Here is a 22,389-nt window from a genome sequence, read left to right as displayed (position 1 = left end):
AGGGGCGAGTTAAGAAGGGCTCTGTCCCCTTGCTGATACTGCCAGTCTAGGGTCTGCTCTGTAGCATCAGAAACCACTTCAGATTCAGAAAGGGAATCCGTTAGAGGATTTGGGGGTGGAGGGTTCACAGGCTCTGTTCTCCCCCTTCTTCCTCTTACGTTCCCCTGTTCTGCAGCAATACCTGTGACCTGTGGGTCTCCTCTTTGCTTATGTATCCAACTCCCTCCTGAGACCAGGAGCTTTGACAGCAGGGCTGGTCTAATTTGTTGTCTCTCCGGTGCCCAGCCTGCCATGTGGGGGTTGAGTCATGTCATTGAGCTACAGGCAGTATGTCAGGCTTATTGGGGGGCCAGCGTCACGTAACAAAGCAACCTGATGTGTGGTGTCTTGTGTGTGAAGCCAGCACCTGCAGCAGCAGCAACATAAGTGTTCCGGGAGGTGGCTGAGCCAATGTTCTCACCTTTACCAGCTTCCCCATCGGCCCCAGTGCGAATGACCCTGTCTGTTTGGCCGTTCATCGCGGTGAATCTTGTCTGCTGCACACTCAGGCCTGGGAGAGTGTAGACTGATGCAGTCATGGCAGAGTTTTTGCATGTTCTTTTGCATATCCATGTTGAGTGTCTTCATATTTGGTCTGGTTTGTCTGTGCCCTGTACTTGGAAACATGAAATTACCCTTCTGCTTCCGTGGGAGGCAGATGTGGCCCAGAGCTGGGAGGGTCCATGGCACTGTCACCTCTGATGGCGGCAAAGGGGAAAGTGATGTTGGAGAGAAACAGGAGGTCCCTGATGGTCAAAGGCTCTAGGGCTCAGGTTGCCAGTGTCCAGGGAGCTGAGCAGGAAAAGGGTGTGGAACTCAGCAGTTCATCCTGTGATGTGAGTTACTTGTCCCAGGGCCTCCAGGCTGATCTGGTCAAGGAAGGAGTCACATTTTTGTTCTTGCCTCAGTTTCTCCTCCAGAAATTGAGATCCATTGAGGTTTTTTATTTTTATTTTTTAACTGTGGCAGAATACACATAATATAAAATTTACAATTTTGACAGTTTTACAGTTTTAAAGGGTATGTGTAGTTCAGTAGTGTTAAGTATATTCACATTGTTGTATACCCACAATGAGGACAAAGGTGAGGGGTCCTCTCCGCATCAGGAAAAGAAATCTACCCACCCACCCAGAAGGGAGAACAGATGGTGTCGCACCTTCATTCCCAGTTGAGTAAAACCACCTGAGAATTTAATTGATTTTTAAAATAAATGTGGTGGGACGTTGGTATTGGCACCTGGGCTCCATGTAAACAAGGTTTCAGTAGCAGATAATCACCCCGTTCTTTCCTCCAGCTGTCTAGGGTAGGAGCCGTTCCTTTTCTGAGAGTGAATTAGTCTATTTTAAAGTTTGCCAACAGACAAAATGAAAGAAAAGAAGAGGGGGCTGCAGAGCTGGAGGAGCTGTGAGTCAGATTCACTGAAATCTCATTCTGGATTTGATGGGGGTAGAAACCAGACTTTAGGATGCCCAGGACGCATTGCCTAAGGGAATGGTGTCCTCTGGAGTTTTGCAGCTGTGCCCAGCAGCCCTGAGACGCTTGAAGACACTTTCTGTGGCTGTCCTGGAAGGCAGTGACCCCTCCTCCTGGCCAATAATTGCACACATTTTTGCACAGTGAGAAACTCAAATGTGCCCAGCCAGGCATGGCTCAGTAGTTGAACATCGACCTAGGATCCAGGAGATCGTGGTTCGATTCCCGGTCAGGGCACATGCCCGGGTTGCGGGCTCCATCCCCAGTAGGAGGCGTGCAGGAGGCAGCTGATCAATGACTATTATCATCACTCATGTTTCTCTCTCCCTCCCCTCTCCATTTCTCTCCCCAAAATCAATAAAGGTATATTTAAAAACAAACAACAAAATACTCAAACGCATTTGGGAGTGAGGTAGGATGTAAGTCCTAAACTAGATTTAGTTGAGAGTCTTGTGTGAAGCCGTGCACACAAAGGCAGTGAAGAGGTCTGCAGTCAGACAGCTGTGGCTTTAAGTGCTTAGAGCGTGATAGTAGCAAGTATCTATTAAGTACTGACTGTCTGTACAGGGCCTGATCTTCAGCATCCCACTTGGATTTTCTCACTTAATCCTCGATAACTCTGTGTAGGAGGTACTATCAGATGAGCAAACAGGTTTAGAGAGGATGCCACCCAAAGTTATGCCGTTGGTTGGTAGGAGAACTGGACGACGACAATGGATGTCCAAACAGAACCCCGAGAGGTGGTGTAGCCGGGTCACCCTGAGCTGACTGAGAGGTGGTGTAGCTGGGGGCCTGGGTGTAGATGCATAACAAGCGTCGCCTGTTACAATCCATTTCCAGTGCTCAGGAGTCGGGCCACCCTTCGAGGCTGGAGAAACGCCCCCTAGGGCTCCCTTCCCACACTAGCACCCAGCCCTGCTCCCTGAGGAGTGAAATAGGAGGAATGGCCTGTGTGGGGGCTTGCCTGCTTGTCCGGCGGGGCATTCACGGTTGGGTGAAAGCTGTCGTGGGTTTTCTTATTCTACTTGATGGGTCTCAGTCTTTTGAACTTAAAAATAATAAGAACATTGGGTTTACAGTTTCCAGCAGTTATTAATTTGCTTTGAGTGCATGTCTGTGGGCTGAATACAATTCAGTGTTAATCTAGTGGCCTGGTATTGCCCAGCAGTCTGTCTCTGCCCTTGGGTTCACTTGTGTCTGTCTGTCTGTCTCTTTCTTTAAACTTGAAGTCATTCAAATGTTACTGCTTTTCCTGTTTTCTTGCTTGGGACCGGATGATCCCTGATGCCAAGATTTCTACCTAAAAGATCAGTTTCAGCTTTGTAATAACTGAGTAATTGTCTCCTAAAATAAACCAGCATCTCCCGGGCTGTGAGATTGTCTTAGCTATCTGGATGCAGAGCCATTCTCCCCGAATGGCCGCCTGCCTGTGCCATTTCCTGTAGCCACGTGCAGTCGGCTGGAAACTCGGCTAACAGCCCCGCAGTGGGGGAGGGCGGCTTCTTTTCTGTAATGGGACTGTGCCTACTCCTGCCAGTCCCCCACCCCTTGTCCTCTGCCTTCTGGTCAGGTGGCCCTCTGAGCTTCTGTTGTCACTCCCTTAGTTGTCATTGCTGGTTTGGAATGATACAGTGTCACCAAGGTAAGATGGTCACCAAATCAATAATCATTCTTACAGGAACTCATTCCTGCCTCTAACTTTAGTATGTTTGCTGATTAAGTACAATTAGGATGGTTTGCTGGGTTCCTCCCCAAATGAGTGCTGGGTTCCTCATGGAGAGTATTGGTGGAAATCCCGGGGGGGCTGTATTGTGGCATTCTGGGGAGGCACCTGCTCACTGGTACCCTCTTCCCATCAAATCTGCTTCTGTGAAAATAAACCTGCTTGGGTGTCTGGGAGCACTGTAGGTCATGCAGATTGTTTCCATCTTCTCAAATTCTTCTTTTGGGATGGTGGAAACTCTAAGGCACTAAGTAAACTGGAGTTTTAAAAACAACATTTTTCTGACTCATATGAAATGAGCATTTAAGCTTGCTTCAGGTTGGCGGTCCCTGACAGCACTGCATGGCTCAGAGTGACTATCAAAAGATGCAAGCAGTGTCCAAAGGCCATCTGGGAAGTGGTGAGCTGAGGGGCATGGTGAATTGAAGAGAGCCGAGGGTTCTGGGCCATTCTGTCATGGATAGGATGGAAGTCAGCACCCAGGAGAGCATCCCGGGCACCATTGTCTTGGGACCTCCCCAGCATGGGGTGGCGTGAGAAGACAGTTGGAGGTCATCTGATCAGATGGACTGGATCTGGAAGGCTCCTCGGCAGGCTGTGTTACTTCTCACAGCAGCACATGTGGGTCACATATGGGGTTCCCCTTCAGCAAGGCTTGTGTGCACTTTCACAACACTTACTACTTTCCCAGCAGTGCCCCAGCTCACCCCTCCTCCCAGTTCTGGTCTCTACAGATGTGTTCCCCTGGGATTTACCTAACAAGCTACATGCATTCATCTCAGAGTGGCTGGATGACCAGGACCCTGGGAGAAGCTGTCCTTGGTGGTGTTCTGCAGAGGGGACTAAAGAGGCACATCCTGGGGGGCTCTCTCTTATGGTTTGTGTGTGTGTTTGTACACATGTGCGTTGTTTATATGTTCTGGCCATATGCAGCCTCCTGAGTGGTTCACCGAATACCACCAGGGGCCTGGTGCTATTTCTATTTAGGGTAACAGTGAGTTAGTGACAATTATGAATTACCAGGTGGCATTTAAGGGCTGGAATTAGAAATCAGCTCTACACTGAAGACCTGGGAGAAGCTGCCTGCCATGGCTGTTCGTTTTGTTCAGTCTCATCGAGCTCACGGCAGGTGTTGCCAAAAAGGTCAAAATGCTTTGTCCACACCTTCTGCTTGGAAAGGGAGAGGAACTTCAAACAAGAACCCCCACCTTTCCTCACCCTACACTCACTCCACTCCGAGCATTACAGAGGAAATCTCCTGCCCTCTTCCTCCCAGCACAGAGCCGAGTGAGTTCTCGGCCCTGGAGATGTTTCACCTGAGTCCGGGTGACTGCCCAGCAGGAGTGAGAAAGACAATTCCAGCAACATTCTAAAGCTAGGCTACCCCTAAGGTCTCATTCAGCTTGTAGATTCTGTAACTCATTGATGCTAAAGGTTCTTTAGAAAAAGTGGCTTTAAGAAATCCCAGGGCTTACTGTTGAGAATACCATTTGGTAGGTCCCTGGTCCTTCGTAACTCAGCCAGATGATTGTTGTCATGGCAACAGCTGCTCCTGCAAAGGCTTTTCTAATAGCGTATAAGGGGATCTGGCGCTTCCTGAGATTGTTAGTAATTATCTTCTAAAAAATACGTTCTGAGTATTGTGAACATTTTAATGGGCCCTGTTCCATCCTTATGGGGACTTTTGAGGTCCATATCAGCCCCATATCTTAAAATAAAAACACTGTTCTTTATTTTGCCTTCATTTTATTTTCTTTTGAGCGTGTTCACACATGGAAAAAGAATCGCTATCCTATTGTTACATAATGCCTTGCACATAGTAGGTGCTCATATGTGTAATTTGATTTGGAAAGCTGGTGGAATCGCCAAGCATTGATCTAACTATTCTTTATCAGATTAGCATTTAGGTATGTTCTTTCCCACATGATCTGGAACCTCAAACCAGGCAGGCCTCCCAGAGCGCACAGCTTTAGGGCCCCTTTGTTTTCACACCAAAGAACAGAATGGACCCACGGGGGTGAGTCTGATACTGAGAAAAACCTTGTGCCACCCTCCTGGGAGCTCAGATTTATCTCAGCTGCTAAAACGTTAGGAGTATCTGCTATTCAGAATAGGAGATTGTCTGATTTTTTTTACTTTTATTTTCTTTTCTGGTTTCCAGTATCTGCAAATATCTAGTGAACCTTTATCCTGGGTAGGGCATCTGGGAATTCAGGGATGACTCAGACATGGTTGCTGTCTGTCTAATGATGGATCCAGGCCCAGGAGGTAGTAAGCCCAGGACAAGGTTACAAGTACCGCGAATGCATGTATGTGCGTGGGAAGAGCGGAGGTGAGCTAGCGACTGCCTGCTTCCATGAATCTCTCTTCCTTTTCTTCCTCCATTACCTCATCTTTAATTGCAAGTGCTGGAGGCTTCTGTGCTGCTAATCCTCCGAGAGGCAGAAGAGAAGGCATACTCCATGCCCACCTTTTTATACTCAGTCAGTCTGAGTCTTTTGAAGTGTCCCGGGCATGGGGAGAGACTGAGGCCTGTGGGAACCACGGGCCACTTTGTGACTTGGGCTTAGCTGTTGTTGAGACATCATGTCCCCAGGCAGCGTCTGATGCTCCCAAGCTTTTTCTTTCCTCTAGACCAGGGATGGGGAACCTTTATTCTGCCAAGGGCCTTTTGGATATTTATAACATCATTCGAGGGTCATGCAAAATTATCAACTTAAAAATTAGCTGTGAAAAAAGCTTCTAGATTTATTGAATTTCAAGTCCCTCCTGAAATTCAGTAAATCTAGGACCAGACCAAATGATTTCACCAGGAGTTTATGGCCTGCGGGCCGGACATTCACCTCTCTTGCTCTAGACCCAGAGTTGTTGTTTGACCCATTGACTCACTGGAAGGAGACATCTGGTGAGGGGTGGGGAAGCTTCACCAGCAGGATTCATCCTGGCAGCAGACCCCAGTTTTTATGGGGTGCAACCCAGTGAACAGTCACACTCCAGGTCCAGTACATCTGGTCCAGCTGTATCCAGGGACTCTGTAATCGTGGCGTTCTAAGGGAATCGGGGAAAGGTGTGTTGGCTGTTGTAATGCTCCAGCCCCTTTGACTCAGAGCATGGCCAGTGGTCTGGCAGCAAGTTGGCATTGTCTGGGAGCTTGTTAGAAATGCAGAGTCTCAGGCCCACTCCAGGCCTTCTGAATCAGAATCATCATTTTAGTATAATCCCCTGAAGTTTACTGCTCTGGTTCTTTTGAGACCTTAGGGCCAGGGTAGCAAATCCAAGGCACACACCTCTCCACCACTGGGCCTACCTTCAATGCAGGACATGCTCGCTGATCTGGGCACTGTGTTTTCCATCAAGTCCGGATCCAGCCTCAGAATTCTCCTCAACACAGTGCTCTGGGCATCTATTACTACCTGTCAGAATTAGCCCAGGAGATAAAGCCCATTCACCATCCCTGCTTTTTTCTGTGAAGAACTCAAACAAACAAACAAACAAACAAGGAAATGGCTTATTGCCTAGACCTTAACGGTTGAGAATTATGTCCCTAATCATTTTCTAGAGCAGGAAGGAACACAAGGATCCACTGAACAAGCAGCTATCAGTAGCCGGAACCTACACAGCACAGTGGCAAACATCAGACCCAGCTGGTCCTCTGCAGTTGGGCAATGAACGTGATGGAGCAGGGAAAGCAGGCCCCTCTGCCCCGTTGCCCCTGACAACTTCCTCTTGGGCTTATTTGATAACCGAGCAACAGTTAGGTTTAAACCACTCGTGGGTGGTTATTTTCCTTAGGAGAACTGTTTGCAATCTGTTAGAGGAACAGGGTTACTAAGAGGGTATGGGGCAGAGAGGAAAGGGGAGCAAGAGGAGGGACCAGAGTAGCTCTGATCGTTGTGTAAAAGTTTGCATCACTTTGTGTGACCGGCTCCCAGGCCAGTTTAGTTTAACCTTGAAGCATCATCAGGCTGCTAGAATCATGTCCCTTTTTAGTAGAAATTAGGCAGGACTGAAATTTGTAGTAGCAGCTTCTGTCCACTGAGCACTGCTGCTCTTTTTCTAACCTCTGTGCACCTACCTCAAGCTTTATATAACATCTGACTTACTGAACAAATTACAGTTTTAAGTAACATTGAAGTCCCTCCTTCCTCCACCTTTTCTTTAGAGAAATATAAAAACCATTCATCTGAGATTGTTTTCACCAGATTTAATACAATTCCAGTGCAAAGCAAAGAACTGTGGGTGGTTAAGTTAGCCTGAGCACTAAAGAGACTTTCAGAAATATTGAGAATGGTTTTGGAATCCGTATAACTACTGCTCGACCCTAAGACTCAGCTGGGGAACTAGTAATGAACACCAGTTTACGCCCTTACTTTAACAAATGGAGGGTGGAGGACGGGTCTGCCCTAGCTGCAGGGTCCTGCGGACACTTTGGTTGTGCTGTGTGCCACTTTCTTGCCCGCCCGAGCCTCATTTATAACTCTTCTCTGTTTGGTTGAAAGAGTCAGCTTCCTGTTTGCTGTTTCAGGGTTAGAGTTTTAATTATTGTTAAATCAGAAAGCATCCAAACATTCATTAAGAAACCATTTGACGAAAGTACAGCAACTTGACATAGAAATTGAGAGGAAGAGCCCGGCCAGGTGTGGCTCAGCGGTTGAGCACCGACCTAGGATCCAGGAGATCGAGGTCTGATTCTTGGTTAGGGCACATGCCTGGGTTGCAGGTTTTATCCCCAGTAGGGGGTGTGCAGGAGGCAGCTGATCAATGACTCTCATCATTGATGTTTTTGTCTCTCTCTCTCCCTTTCTCCCTCTGAAATCAATAAAAAATATTAAGAAAAAAATTAAAAATAAAGTAACCAATATTAAAAAAAATTGAGAGGAAGAATAGTATCATAGATAAGTTTATTCACATCCTCTTAGATGAATTTGGTCAGAAAATTAGCTACAAAATGGAACTCTGTGAGTCCCATTCCCAAGTGCCACTGATGGAGTCTTGGCCTAATTGTGCCACTTTGCCCTTGGAATTTTAATCCAAGCTTCTCTTGATTTCCTTGCACAGTGGTGGGTGGGGTATGCAGTAGAGGTGGAGGAGAGAAAGCGGAGGAGGGAGAGGGGCTTAGAGAGTTGGGATGAGCGAATGTTACAAGCCTAGAAGTTTGGCATATCTGCCACTGCCCACTTATTCAGGTTTGTTGAGCACCTACTATGTTCAAAGATGTGCACACATCCCATTATGTGCTGTTTTATGAGATGTCAGTGTTTCTAGAACCCAAAGAGATCCTGGATTTGGCTAAGCAGGGATGACCATTTCCAGGAAACTATATGGAGTGGCCCCACCTGGATGTGTCAGTAGCTAAAAAGGTGAGTTTGGGAAAGACTCTCCTAGCAAGTAGGGAAGGGTCTTCTCCATGAATAGACAGCATTGTGCCAAAGGTAGGTGGCAGGAGGTGACGTGTGCTGCGGTGGTCCCTGTCCACCCTGATCCCAGGGCATTGCATGCAGACCAGCCAACGCGTGCAGTTTCAGCAAGGAAGTGGTGACAATGTGGTCTGAGTCTGGCTGATAAAAGAGATGCTCGAATGGAAAGATGTTTATTTTTCTTCAATTATAGGATGCGGGTAGGGGAGAGGAAAACCTAACTTCTCAGCCACCAGATATTTTCGTACATAATTGACAACAGTGAGATGTCCTCAAGGGCTGTTAAAAGTTTTAACCATGAATTCAGCCCTGGATACAAATCCTGAATTCTCTGTGTGCCCTTAAATAAGTTACTTCACTTCTCTGAGCCCTCTTGTCTTCACCTATAAAATGAAGATAATGATACCTAAGCTATGATGATATCTATATGAGGAATATAATGAGATTTTAAAAATTTGAATACAATGTACTTGCAAGTGCCTGTTAGATCGCAAGCACTCAGCAAATGGTAGCTATTCTTAATAATTTGGGAAGCAGCAAGATTGCTTCCTGACAGATGATAAAGTCAGCATATTCTGTCATAGGTCTGGGATATATAGAAGCCCCTTAAAGGAACAGAGTAGTTCTTAGACCAGCAACACCTGGTAACCCGATCTAGCTAGTTGAGGTTTTAAAACCTCACCTGTCACTGGCAGAAGCAGAGCTCTCTGGGGTCCCCATCCCTGTGGGGGAGATGGATGCACTGGCTCTACCTCTCATCCCTAAAACTCGAACTGCCCTATTCTGCTTCCATGTTCCTCTGGCCACCTTCTGATTTATCTGACCTTCCCTGAAGGCTGCCTGGGAGATGATGCCCAGATCTGTGGCTATGAGCACTTTATCTGCCCGACAGTTCAATTTCCTGTGCTAAGAAGACCCGAGGTTCTGCACATCAGCCCACATCTGCTTGGCTGGCACGCGTTGGCGCCCTCGAGTCGCCCGAGTCTGGCTCCAGTGGGAGCATCTCTCTGCACCCGTGCGGCAGAGGCAGACCCTGGTGTTGGGAGTTTACAGTGGCGGATGTCGGGGAGCCAGTGGCATTTCCCGGGTGACACCCCCACAGTGCTCTTCAACCAGGCACCATTCCATCGGAAATGAAGGTGGGGAGGAATTGCTGTCAGAATGCACTTGCCCCTGCAGCGAGCGTGTGAGCGGGCCTGTGTTTTTGTTTCCTATTACCCTTCTCACTTTGCTTGTAAAACTGCAGCAAAGAAAGAGGAGTATCGGTGTCTGTGGCTGCCAGGACCATGCATGCCAGAATCTCATGCTTGCTGCTCTGAGCTACCAGATGGTGGTAGGACTGTGTGTGTGTGTTTAATTTTTTTTGTTTGTTTCCTCTACTTTTTGGAAAGTTGTGAAGTGGGAGAGGCTGGGACGCGTGGGGTTGGCTGAAAGACTGTCAGCTGATCAGTTTGCAGTTATCTTCCCACTGTGTGTGGCCACAGAGGTGTCTTCCCAAAAAGTATCGCAGACTTTCTGCAGCACTTGCTGAGCACATAGTATTAGTTGTCCCCGTAAACACCAGCCGGGCCGTCCGCCACAATTCAGCCACATACAGTAGCTGATAACACGGTTTTGTGAACAGGAAACGCCGCGTGTTTTTCTCTTCCTGCGATATCGAAGCAGGTTGTGGGGATTGCCATTGTAACCAAAGGGAAGTTACGCTTCCTTTGTTGGAAGCTTTAGGGTTTATTTTTGAAAACGTTTTAAGTTTTTTCATTTTGTCCTACAAAACCCCATGAGGACAAAGGGACAGATCTGTTGCTTAAAACACTAAGCGCATTCCTCATTTCTAGTTTATCCATCAGTTTCCTTGAAATTGCGTCTTTTTTGCAAGAACATTTTGATCTAAGTAGCACATACAAACATGTTTGGATAGTTTGAAGTGATTGTCAAGACTAACAAGGTATTTGGAATGCTGTGCAGTGATTTAAGTATGAGCAGTGTCTCCACTGTGCAGAGCCAGATTATGTGGCTGGTGTAAATGGTAGATGATCTCTGTATGGTATCTCATAATATCGGGAGCTCCTTGTTTCTCTCTCTCCCTCTTTCTTTCTCTCTCTCCCTCCCTCCCCTCCCTGTAGTAACTACAGTGTAGTTAAACAAATGTAGGGCATTCTACGATGCCACCTCCTCCCATCTCTTCGTGCCCAAGGATAAAAATAAAATGCCAATGAAGCCAGAAGAAATGTAGTTTGTTAATTTGATGTTCTTAATATCGTGAGCCCCTTCTCTGACCTTTAATGAAAATGACAGTACCCCTGATGGGAACCAGCTGCCTCACAGATGCAGCGAAGAGAAGGATTGTGTCTCTCTGAACAAGAGAAGTGACAGCGAGCACAGGACTCCTGAGAGGTCATGAGGAGCTTTTCTGATAATTAAAGGCAAACTTGTGACACAGAGCAGCAAGGAACTGCTGGTTTGTGACGCAAGGAACTGCTGGTTTGTGACCTCATGAGTTTTCTAAGGTCACCCTAAAAGTCCATTGCTTCCAAGTTTAGATGAGATGTACAGTCCATGAGGACAGGGGCTGTCTCCTCCATTCATAGCACAGTAATTAGACCGTGGAAGCATTTTTTTTCAATGTTTGTTGAATATAGACATGCTGTCGCATCTCTTCTCCAGCATCTCAACTGCCATGAGATCCTTTCTCTTAAAGGGGGAAGGACGTCATTTAATCCAGCCTGGAGGGCACCTGAGAAATCTGCTTTATAGAGCTTCAAGTGGTTGTGCCCACCTCCAGCTGAGGTGTAGCTGGTGTCCCTGCCTGGCATGCCCAAGCCGTCCTCACCCATTCTTTTGTTGGTCTGGCTGTAGCGGTCCACCTAGTGGCCTTTTGCACTTGGCCCCTTGGACCACATATTTGTTAGCTAGAGCATCATGGTTAAGCTTTCGGGGTGTAAGAACTGCGCTCCCTTCTTTCTTATTAGAACTCAGGCTGACGTCCAGGTGGCATTCTCCCTTTGGAAGTCCGTGTACCATCGTTGAAAGTTGTACAATAAAGGCGTCCTGAGATACGCCAGCGACATCGCAGAAGCAGTACGCCAGCTCCCTCGTCAGGCATGACACTGGCATGTGCCCGGCATGTTAGCAGCGTGGAGCGCCGGCTGCAGGCATCCCCAGGGCAGCAGATGGCCCGGCCAGAGCGGCAGCTGATGCACGCTGAGGCAATTTCTGCGATGCAACGGCTGGGCTGTCCTCCAGCCGGCCGCCAAGGTGAAAAGACACCTGACATTTCAAGACTTCTGGGCTCTCAGATTGCGGGGGCTTGAGAGGAAGGAGAGAGACACTCTTTCCTTGTAGTGAACCTACAATATTACAACCTGCTGCAGGCCATGGCTGGTGCGGCCCTGAGTGGTCCATGATCGTACCCAATGCCGGATTCCATAGGAACTTTCCTTTCGGTCTTTACTGGAAGGAGACCGGTGGCACAAGGGTCCTGAGCTTTGCTGTATAAAAAGACAACAGAGAGATCTAGAAGTGTGGGGACACCTTTAAAAGCAGATTAGCCATTGGCAGGTGTCTGCCTGATTTGAAGGTGTGGCACCAGGAGAGGGAGGCTCACAGCAGTAACTTGACCATGAACCTCTTGGTGCCACAGCTTTGAGTCCCATCACATGGCCGCTTTATGGATATGTAACTGTGTCGTACGAGCAGTCTTCCCCGGGCGGGCCCTCTGCACTGGGGAGGATACTGGGGAGGAAGGAACAGTTCTGGCCTCCAGAGAAGCTAGCTGCCCTTCGTACAGTTACCTTTCCTTCCATGTTCTCATTAGCCAGCTCCTCGGAGCACGGCGGTATTAGGTGAGGGAGAAGGGAGGGCTGTTATGCGGTTGCTAGCACATCAATGTGGACAGATGCTCCAGCCGGGCCTGAGTTAATTACTCTGGCCTCTGCCTTTCTGTAGGACTTGGCTGATTATTGCTGCATCAAAGCCCTACTTTACTGACCCATTGATATAACCAGTGCTCCTTATTTTCTCTCTAAAACATATCAGCCCTGCCTTCAGTGAGCGCACAGCTAGTAGGCTTCTCTCTGCAGGGCCACACGCTGAGTTGCAGGCTTAACCTAAGAGTCAGTTATGTGTGCTCCCAAACCTTATATTGCCAATTGTATGACCCATCATAGAGGTATTATAAGGTATATAAACCTTTGGAATATGAGTGTAAAAAAATCAAAATTGGTTATTTCTACAAAATAAGTGGAATGTTTACATAGACAGGATAGAAGCAAGTTGCTTTAAAAAGTTGCCATCATATTCAGTGTGGATGAGGCAATTGTAAAAGATTGGGGACAATTTTGAAAAAATATAGGAGGCTGAGATTGTTTCACAGGAAGACCGAACTGGAAATCACAGATAATGCATTTTGGATATAGTGTATGCAACAAAGATGAATTAAACACCAGTTGACATTCCCATTTTTCAGAGTATAATCATTAACACTTGACCCTAAGTAAGTTAGACCCTTCCCAAGGTCACACAGCTGCAAGTGGGGGAGCTGAGCTTTGAATCCACTCTGACTTCACAGCCCAGCTTTGTAACCCTTTGACTCCACTGCTTTTCTTCCTGATCTTCATGCTAATTCGCAAGATGGCAAGGAGCTTATTCCGAGACTCACGATTACCCATGGTGAGAATGCTGCTGCTAGGAAACTGGCTTGCAGGCTGCCGGGGTTCTGTGTATCCCCCAAGTATATGTCAAAGAGGAGAGAGGGTGGGAGTCAGTTGCTAAGGAGGCCCTAGGACTCTTGGAGGTCAATTGGGAGGGGAGGAGTTGCTTACCTCAACAGGTAAGATTTGATGTGGAATAAAACAGATACATTTTAGAAAAAAATTCCTGATACAAATATGTCACAGGAGGACCTACAGTCATATTTAATATGTTTGTTAGCTACACGCCTGGGAACCACACACAGGCACCTCGCTTAGACCTTTTAAATGTAGAGCCGAGTTGGTGCAGTAAGCAGTTTTATGCATCCACATGCATCGAGGAGAGAGCACCTGCTGGGGTTAGGTTTGCATGGCTCTCTCTTGGTTAGTATTCATGCCACAGGTCTTTAGAGACACTTTGGGGCTAACAGGGCATCACTAGAAGTCATGGGCTGTTGAGTAGTCTTAGGTCGCTTTCTTATTCCACTGCGCCTTTCCCTCCAAGCTCCTAATGGTCTCACCAAGCACTTTTTTCTAACTACACAGACGGTGGGTTTTCTATGCCCGAGATCCTGCCTGACAAGGGCCTCTTGAGCTCCCTTTCCTGGTTGTTTGGACATTTCTGATATTTTGGACTTGAACATAACCTGCCCCTTTGTGCATTAATGTGTCCCTGAGGCTGTAGGGAGGGAGCTAGTACCTGTTGACTGTGTGGGGAAGGTCACTTGTATGTTTTGAAATTAACGTTTCTTTAATGGCAAGTGGGATATTTTCCTCATTAGGTGAACGAGAGTTGCCCATTACTTCTGTGCTTAGGAAGCTGGGGGTGGGCATCGAGCTTGATAGCTTTCCATCGTTGCTGCAGCTCGTGTGCGGGGCTGCTGCTGTTACACTGAGCGTGTCAAGTGTGGCTTCCTAGGGCCCAGTGCCAGAATTAGTGGCCCCTCCTTGTAGGACAAGGACACATGTTCTCCTTTTTGAGGCCATTGGTTCTCAAAAAGGGCGATTTTGCACCTCAAGGGCATTTGACGATATCTGGAGACATTTCCCGTCAGCATGACTTGGGGTGTGCGACTGGCATCCAGAGGGTAGAGGCAGGGGTGCTGCGACACACCCATAACACACAGGACCATCCGTGACAAAGAGTGGCCTGGTCCCAAATGTCAATAGTGCCGAGGTGGAAAGCCCCTGCTGCAGGTGACTGGCCTGCCCCTTTGCACCGGCCTCCTGCAGGGGTTGCAGAGAGCATGCTCATGGCCAGTGGGCAGTCTGCCTCCTAATTAGCCTTCCAACAATATTAGCCCTCACAGGGGCCGAGAGAGGCACAGTGACTTATTGTAGCCGTGCGCTTCCACCAGGCACTTCTTAAGTCTCGCTTCCTCCAGCCCTTCCCCCAGCCCTTCCCCCTCTGCCGCAGAAGCCAGGCCTGACAGATCAGCTTTTCAGCCCTCGCTGGCCACCTGCGCACTGTGGGCCCTGCGAGGGCCTGTCCATTAGCCCCCCACTGCGTGGGGAGATGGCAGCCGCCTGCAAATGAGGCAGTGTGGAGCGATGGGACAATGCCACTTGCTGGATGCCACTGTCCCGCTTCTCACTGCAAAGCCACTGTGGCGAGTGGCAGTCTGAAGGGTATAACCATGTCAGATTTTTGTGGGGCAGGATCGGAGGCTCTACTCTTCTTATCCTCCCCCCATTTGCTCCCAAATGGGCATTAAACGGTTTGTATTTTGTTTGCCACTTTAATGTGCCTCTTTGTCCTTGGTTGGGAATGTCTCCAGCTTGTCATAGTGGGAAAGAGACTTCTGGTTTCCATAAAATCAGGGCTTAGGTCTTCGCTCTACCACTTTCAAGCCCTGTGGCCCTCAGTATGTTTTTCCATTTGTACCATGGGGATAATAATTCCTGCCTCATAGGATTGCTGCAGACTGTGGTCCCTGCACCATTATTAGGTATCCCCCAGCCTGACTGTGAGCCAGCCAGGCCCAGGCCCTTCATCATCTTTGGAATCACTTTAATCCTTGCTGCATGGCAGATAGGCACTTATCATGGGGTACATTGTATTCCTCCCAAAAGATATGTTAAAATCCTAACCCCCGGTACCTGTGAATGTGACCTTATTTGGACATAAGGTCTTTGCAGATGTAATCAAGTTAAGATGAGGTCATTAGGGGTGTCCCTAATTCAATACGACTGGTGTCTTTATAAGAAGAGAGAAATTTGGACACAGATACATATGTCTCATGTGAAGATAGACACACGGGGAGAACGTGACGTGATGATGGAGAGAGAGTGGAGCAATGCATCTACCAGCCCAGGATTGCCAGTCACCACCAGAGTGAGGAAAAGGCAAGGAGGGATTCTTCATCGCTGGGTCTCAGGAGCATGGCCCTGCTGACACCTTGATTTCAGACTGCTATAGCCTCCAGAGCTATGAGACCATAGATTTTGGTGGTTTTCAGCCAACTGGTTTGGAGTGCTTTGTTACAGCAGCCCTAGGAACCTAACACATTTCTCAGCAAACTGTTGTGAACTTTGTTTCATAGAAAAATTTTTTTTTTCATAGAAATTTGTTTCAAAACACAGAGTACCTGCCCCAGCATTCACACTTTGATTGTCTAGCCTTGGACTTTAACTTCTTTCTTTCCATTGGTTGTCTCCTTTGCAGATCATTCCATTTAGATTGCAGGCTGATTTTGTGCTACTTTTAAAATAAAAACTTTTGCTTGTTATGGGAGAAAGAGCTTACATCTACCACAGTGAGAGGAATTAAAATTTTTGCCATAAAGTATTTGTGCATCTCTCAGCAGCAAGGGCTGGACTTACATTTCTTTTAGCAACGAAGTGAGTCCTGGTGCCAGGAGAAAGCCTGAGAGGTCATTGCACCCTCCTTCTTCCTCTTTGAACTGACAAGAAGCAGAACCTAAGCAGAGCAGCTATAAAAAGAAGGAAATGTACATTCTTGCAAAATGGGAGCCCCAGGTTCAGGGAGGAGAACAGGCTCTGGGTGTGTTAATTTGGCAGCTCAGCAAGGTCACTGGGGACCCAGGCCTTTTCTGTCTTCTGTCCGTAGGATGAGCCTCATCCAAAGGCAGGTGTCCCCATCACCATCATGATGGCAAACTGCAGCATCTGGGCAGCCTGCTTCCTGTTTGCATCCTCTGGGGTCTCTCTTTAAGACCAGGGAAATTATCCCTGGAGGCCCGCCCAACAACTTCCTCTCTATCTTTGTCCCATCCCTGGACCAGCCACTGCCGAAGGGGATGGAATTAGATCGCTGGCCCAGACTAACCATCTGAGGACGAATGGACACTGGAGATTCGACCACAGTGCCCCTCTGCACTCTCCAAATTAGCAGCTTTTACTCATCTTTGGTAGACAGAAAAAGGGCCCCCAAAGATGTCCATGTCCCCATCCCTGACACCTGTGATTGTGGTACCTCACATGGCACAGGAGCTTTGCAGATGCGATTCAGTTAAGGGTCTTGAGATGAGGTGTCTCTCCTGGTGGGTCCCAAATAAGCAGGAGAGGGGAGGATCAGAGTCAGAGAGAGATGTGAGGGCAGAGCTGAGGTTAGTGAAAAGATGCTACCCCACTGGCTTTGAAGATGGAGGAAGGGGCCAGGAGCCAAGGGATGCTGGTGGTCTCCAGAAACTGGAAAAGGCCGGGAAACAGATTCTCCTCTGGAGCCTCCAGGAGGAAGGAAGCCTTTCTAGCGTCTTGATTTTAGCCTGGTGAAACTGATTTTGGACTCCTGGTGTCCAGAACTGTAAGATGATAAATGTGTGCTTCTTTAAGCCGCTGAGTTGGTGGTAATTTACTACAGCAGCAATAGGAGTTGTTTCTCTAGGCTGACCTTGAATCAATACAGACCTTTTCTATTATCATAAGAATCTCATATTTACTCTTATTTATTTTGAATCTTCTATAGTGTGCACATAGAAGATACACAGACATTTACACATTAAACAAAAGATAAACCCAGTTCCTGGTCTCGCCTCCAGGTACAGCCAGCCTAGTGATTTGCTCTTAAAATGATAAATGTTGGTTCCTTCACTCAGCACTAGTGCTGGGTGCAGGGCGTATGGAAACAAGTAAAATCGTGTCCTCACTCACAAGGTGCTGAGTGTATCAACCAGCCATTTGACTTCCATAAATATTCTCACTGTCAAATCGGAGCTCTTCCAGATGTCTGATCTGTCTTTGTAGCTAGAACCAGTTTCCTCTGAAGCTTTTTCAAACCTGCTGATTTATTTTTTAAGTTTTAGCAAGGGTCAGGAAGAACGCAGGACGTTGTTATGCGCGTCCACAGAGAGAGCTATTTTTAGGGTGCCCCATGTTGCCCAGATCAGCAGTAATGCGAAGGGATGGGTCCCGGGATCTGTGGAGGATGTCATCTGCCTGTCTTCTGCCCTCGTGCCCAGTTGGACAGAGACACTGCTGTTCAGAAGTTTTCTTTGTGGTTCTCTGTTTCCTCTCCCTGGGCTTCCTGGGCGGCAGAGGCACCGTCGTGGGGCACACGCAGCGCGTGTAGAAACTGCTTGCAATCCTAATAGGCCAGCTGGTTCCGGGAAGCCTTGGGCTTTCCTGGGGATGATAAATAACTGGCAGCCATCTATGGAAAATATCTGGGGAGGTAACAGAAATAGTGGAGCAGAGAAATGGAAGGAGGAAACTGAGCTTCGAGGTGATCTTTTCCAATCACAGAATCCTGTCCTGAGGAAACTGAAGCTTGGTGATCAGCAAAGCAACTGTCCTTCACTTACCTGTCTGGGGCAGCTCAGCAAGGACTGGATCTCGAGCCCCTGGTGCCGGTTGGACAGTTCTAGGCTCAAGAACCACAACTGGAGAGCTGGGCTGTAAAACCCTAGCCCCCTAACAGTGTGTAGAGACTTAAGTCTAGCGGTGTGTTCTAGGCTCTCGGCTCCACCCCTTCCCGTCTCCCTTTGTCACAAGTGCCCGTTCGGCACGCAGACTCTGGAGGGTCCCCTGGGTTGGACTCCCACTTACTAGCAGTGTGACCTTGAACAAATTACATAGGCACTTCTGTCTACAAAACGGGAATGATGATCATCGCCACGCAATTGGGACAGTTGGGAGGATTAAACAGTTCATGGTGCAGAGGGCTTATCCGAGGTCCCCGCACGAATTCTGCTCTGTACAAATGACTCACCTGCCCGCAAACTTAACCGTCGCCCAGCATTTAGCTGACCACGTGCTGTTCCTTCATGCGGCGCTGTTGTGTGGTTTATTTAACCCGCTCCCGGGAATGGGATTTTGTTCCAGTTTTTTACTGGTGTAAACAGCATTTCGATGCCTAGACTCCTAGGTAAGGATTTGCTCTCATCCTTGATTATCTCCTCAGGTTCAATTTCTCAGAGTAGAATTGCCCGGTCAAGGAGGGGATTTTTTAAGGATTTTCTAGATAGATGCTGCCAAGTTTTCCCCCAGAAAAGTACTCGTTTACCAGCAGTAAATGAGCATGCCAATTTCCTTGCATGGCCAGGTTATTAACTTTTAATCAAATGAAGGCCCAGGAAAAATAGGCGATATTTCCCTGGGGATAAAGTGTTCCCTGTCCTTGCTTATAAGCAATAAATGCTTAAGAGAACCTGCCGGCGAGCGCTCCTGTGAAAACAGCGCCCTCTGCTGGCCCCCCTGGTGGAGAGGTATGAGCGGTGCCAGATGGTGCCGCTGAGGCGATTACTTAATGCCTGAGAGTAGCGCAGGTGCCAGGAGCTAGAGGACATTTTTCAGATTTCTAGCCGTTTAAACAGCCTCAGGTGACGTTTACGTCTTGTTCAGGTTGGTTTACAGCTGTGCTTCTCAGCTTGTGGGGGTGTTTTCCCCAAGAAACACATTTTTGGGTGTCACCAATTGGGGGGCTGCTACTGACTTCTAGTAGACAGTGGCCAGGGATTCTGCTAAACATCCTTCAATGCACAGGACTGCCCCCAACCAAGAAGTCACCTGGCCCATATGTCTGCAGTGTTAAGATGGAGAAACCCTGTTGTAGAGAATTGCTTAGGAGATTTCTCTTTTCAGATTAAGATAAAATATAGAAATATTAACATATAATACCACTATTATTGCTAATACTTTTTTGGTTCTGGAAACCTGTTAGCTTGGCAGAATAAAATGGAAAATAGTTGGAATGTAAACAGTACATCAGTATTTCTAGAAGGCAGAGGGGAACGTACAACCCGTAATCACGCCGTGAGGACTAATAAGGGAGGGAATTTTTCTCCTGTTCGTTTGACTTGGTTGAACCTGCCATAAATTCCTGCGGCTTTCCCTTGAAGGCCTCATCTGCTAAAAATAGTGCTTTATTTGACATTTCCCCCCTGACTTCGCGAGCCCCAGTGTTTTCATAACATTTATAATTAATTGTGCTTCCCAGTGTCGGTGCAGAATTGCCATCTGTAGTTGCAGTTTGCTCCCCCCTCCCCCACACCCAAGTCGATGCTGATTCCAGCGTAGTTTCTAAGGGGCAAGGAAGGGGAACCGCAGGAGTAATCTTAGAAAGGGTGTGCCTGAAGGGAGAAGTATGACAAGAATTTCGGGAAAACGGAACTCTGTTGCAGTTTACTTCAGCATTTGCTGAGTGGGAGGACCTCTTGCCCTGGTGTTGCCCAAACCCATTAAAAAATTCTCTGTTGTTTTATTTGGTTTTAGCCTTGCTGTTCTTTGAAATGCTTGTATGTGTCCTGAAACAGCTGGAATGGCCTTATTAGCTGTTCTATAGAATGCTAACAGGGTTATTTTGCCAGAAGAGGGGGGGAAAACTACGGCTTTTCCCTAAATATCAGATACTATTTTCATCATCTTCCTTGGGAAGTATTTTTCAAACTATAGATGATTGATGCATTAGTGGGTTGTAAAAATCAATTTCTGGGTCACAATCGGCATTTAAAAAAATTAGAATAGAAGATGTTAGAGGGTATTGTATATAGTAAAGGCAGCTTTTGTTTTGGTGAGTATGTAAAAATATGCCACCATTCATACATATTTACACGTGTATGTGTGTGTGAGCTTGAGCACACATGTGCATGGTGAAAAGTCTGAAAGACATTGGCTTGGGTTTTATAACATGATGAAATTTGACTTGTTTTTAAATTCTTTCATTCCCTTTTATAAGTATTTCAGTGATCCTGACTTGTCTCACATCCTCAGCTTTGCCTCTTGCATTTTCAGGTGGCACCAGGGAGATTGGCTCTGCCCTCACCAGGATGTGCATGCGGCACAGAAGCATTGAAGCCAAGCTGAGGCAGTTTTCGAGGTGAGGAGCATGGTCCCCCCAGATCTCAAAACGCTGTTGCCAAGTTCGGGTTAAGGAAGTGCTGAGATGTGGCAGGACTCTGTCAGTGTGAGGAGCCCCCAGGCCCCCTCCCCCTGCAGGAGGTTCTTGAAGAGGAGCTGGCACTGGAGAGTGAGGCGTGCCCTGCTGTCCTGTCCCCTGTGTGTTCCCTCCTGACCCACCGCAGAGCACTGTGGAAGCTCAGAGCCCTCCATGCTGTCTGCCCCTTGCCTGTTTTACCAGCATCCTGAGTGGGCAGGAATGGCAGTGACTGGCATGGGGACTTAGAGTTGCTGGTGTTCAAATGAGAATGGACATTGGACATTTTTCCAAGCTGTTCAGCATAATTCAGCAGTTTTGCACGGTTCTGCTTTTTGGGTAGTAAGTTCCATGAGTGGCTGCTGAAGTGAAATGGCTCTGACCCTCTCAGGAGGGCCCCCATGGGAGGGCCCACAGCAGGAAGCACTGAGGGTCAGAGCCTCAATTGGCTGCTCCATGCTGTAGTCTTGACTAGGATCTCAGCCCCTGTGAAATGGGGATGATAATTTCTGAAGGGTTTTTGTGAAAATTAATGAAATATCCACACATGTACAACAGCAAGCACGTGGCGTAGGGGGAATAGAAAGCTAGCTTCTTTCCCTCCTCCTCACACCTGGATAGTGCTCCCCAAACCACACAGTGCCTCCACTCACGTACGTCATCTTGACTTATTCTAAAGCCAGTCCTATGGCACCTCACCCCATTTTAGTGGTAAGGAGACACCGCTTCGACAGCCACTGTTTATTGAGCAGCTTCTATGTGCCAGGCACCTCCTTAGCTATATGGGACATAGTGGTAAATAGGACCACATGCTGCTTTCACTGAGCTTACACACTAGACACTAAATAAACCTGCTATGTCAGGTGGCAGTCAGTGACATGAGGTGAAGTACATGCGGGAGGGCATGGGTGGCCACTGTTAGACACAGGGTGCTTACTTAGGGAGTAGCTATTCAGAAGGAAGATTGGAGCAGAGACCTGGAAAGAGTAAAGGTGTGAGCTGTGTTGATGGCTGGAGGAAGTGTGCGAGGGAGGGAATTGCATGCTGACCCTCATCAGAAAAGGAGGGAATTGAACCAAGAACTTGGAGATTTTCAAAGAGCAGTCTGAGAGCAGCTTCTGAATAGCTCTCACCAGTGCAGTTAAAGCAACTGATGGGCTTTTTCTACAACAGCTCTATGACGTAGGGATGGACCAGTTTTTCTTCTGTTGCACAGATGAAACGCTTGGTTCCATGACTTGCTTGACTCCTCTGTGTGGGGAGCCACCTCTCCATGGAAGTTAATGCGGTCTCTTTGGGATACGGCAAAAATGAGTGGATTGTACCTGGAGACACCTGCACCCTCTGATGCAGGAGCTGGTGGTCCAGCTTCTCTTTCTCGAGGCTGCCCACAGTCAGCCCACATTCATGACTTAAAATCCTGAATACGCAGCAGAATCATGTGGGTCTTTTTCAAAATAGTCATGGGTGAGCCTCACCCTCAAAGTTTCCATGAGCTGTGGGGTGAGGCTTTTCAGAGCTCTCCAGGTGCTTCAGCCATGCAGCCAGAGGGAGACCCCACTGGTACGCAGCACTGCTTGTGAATAAAAGCATTAAATCTAAATGGGGGAATGAGAAGAGAGGTCGTTTCTATCTGTCTCACATAAAGCTTTGTAACAGTCATTGAAAAGCATCCTGAAAATAAGCTTGTTACAAAATCGGGGATTTGGATGTGAA

At 47.7% G+C, this 22,389-nt stretch overlaps 1 protein-coding gene across 10 annotated transcripts in view; it reads left to right on the top strand.

The window, feature by feature from the left end:
* The window catches only part of MTSS1 (MTSS I-BAR domain containing 1), a 137,090-nt gene that overhangs the window by 85,589 nt on the left and 29,112 nt on the right, over positions 1-22,389 (top strand). For all 10 annotated transcript variants that reach the window (XM_081116670.1, XM_081116677.1, XM_081116678.1 and 7 more), the window contains exon 4: positions 20,532-20,616. In XM_081116670.1, coding sequence (XP_080972796.1) covers positions 20,532-20,616 — 85 coding nt within the window. The remainder of the gene's footprint in view (positions 1-20,531; positions 20,617-22,389) is intronic.

Source organism: Miniopterus schreibersii (genome assembly GCF_964146895.1).
Source record: "Miniopterus schreibersii genome assembly, chromosome: 17".
NCBI lineage: Eukaryota > Metazoa > Chordata > Mammalia > Chiroptera > Miniopteridae > Miniopterus > Miniopterus schreibersii.
Note: the sequence above shows the minus strand (reverse complement) of the source record. Positions and strands in the feature narration are given on the sequence as shown.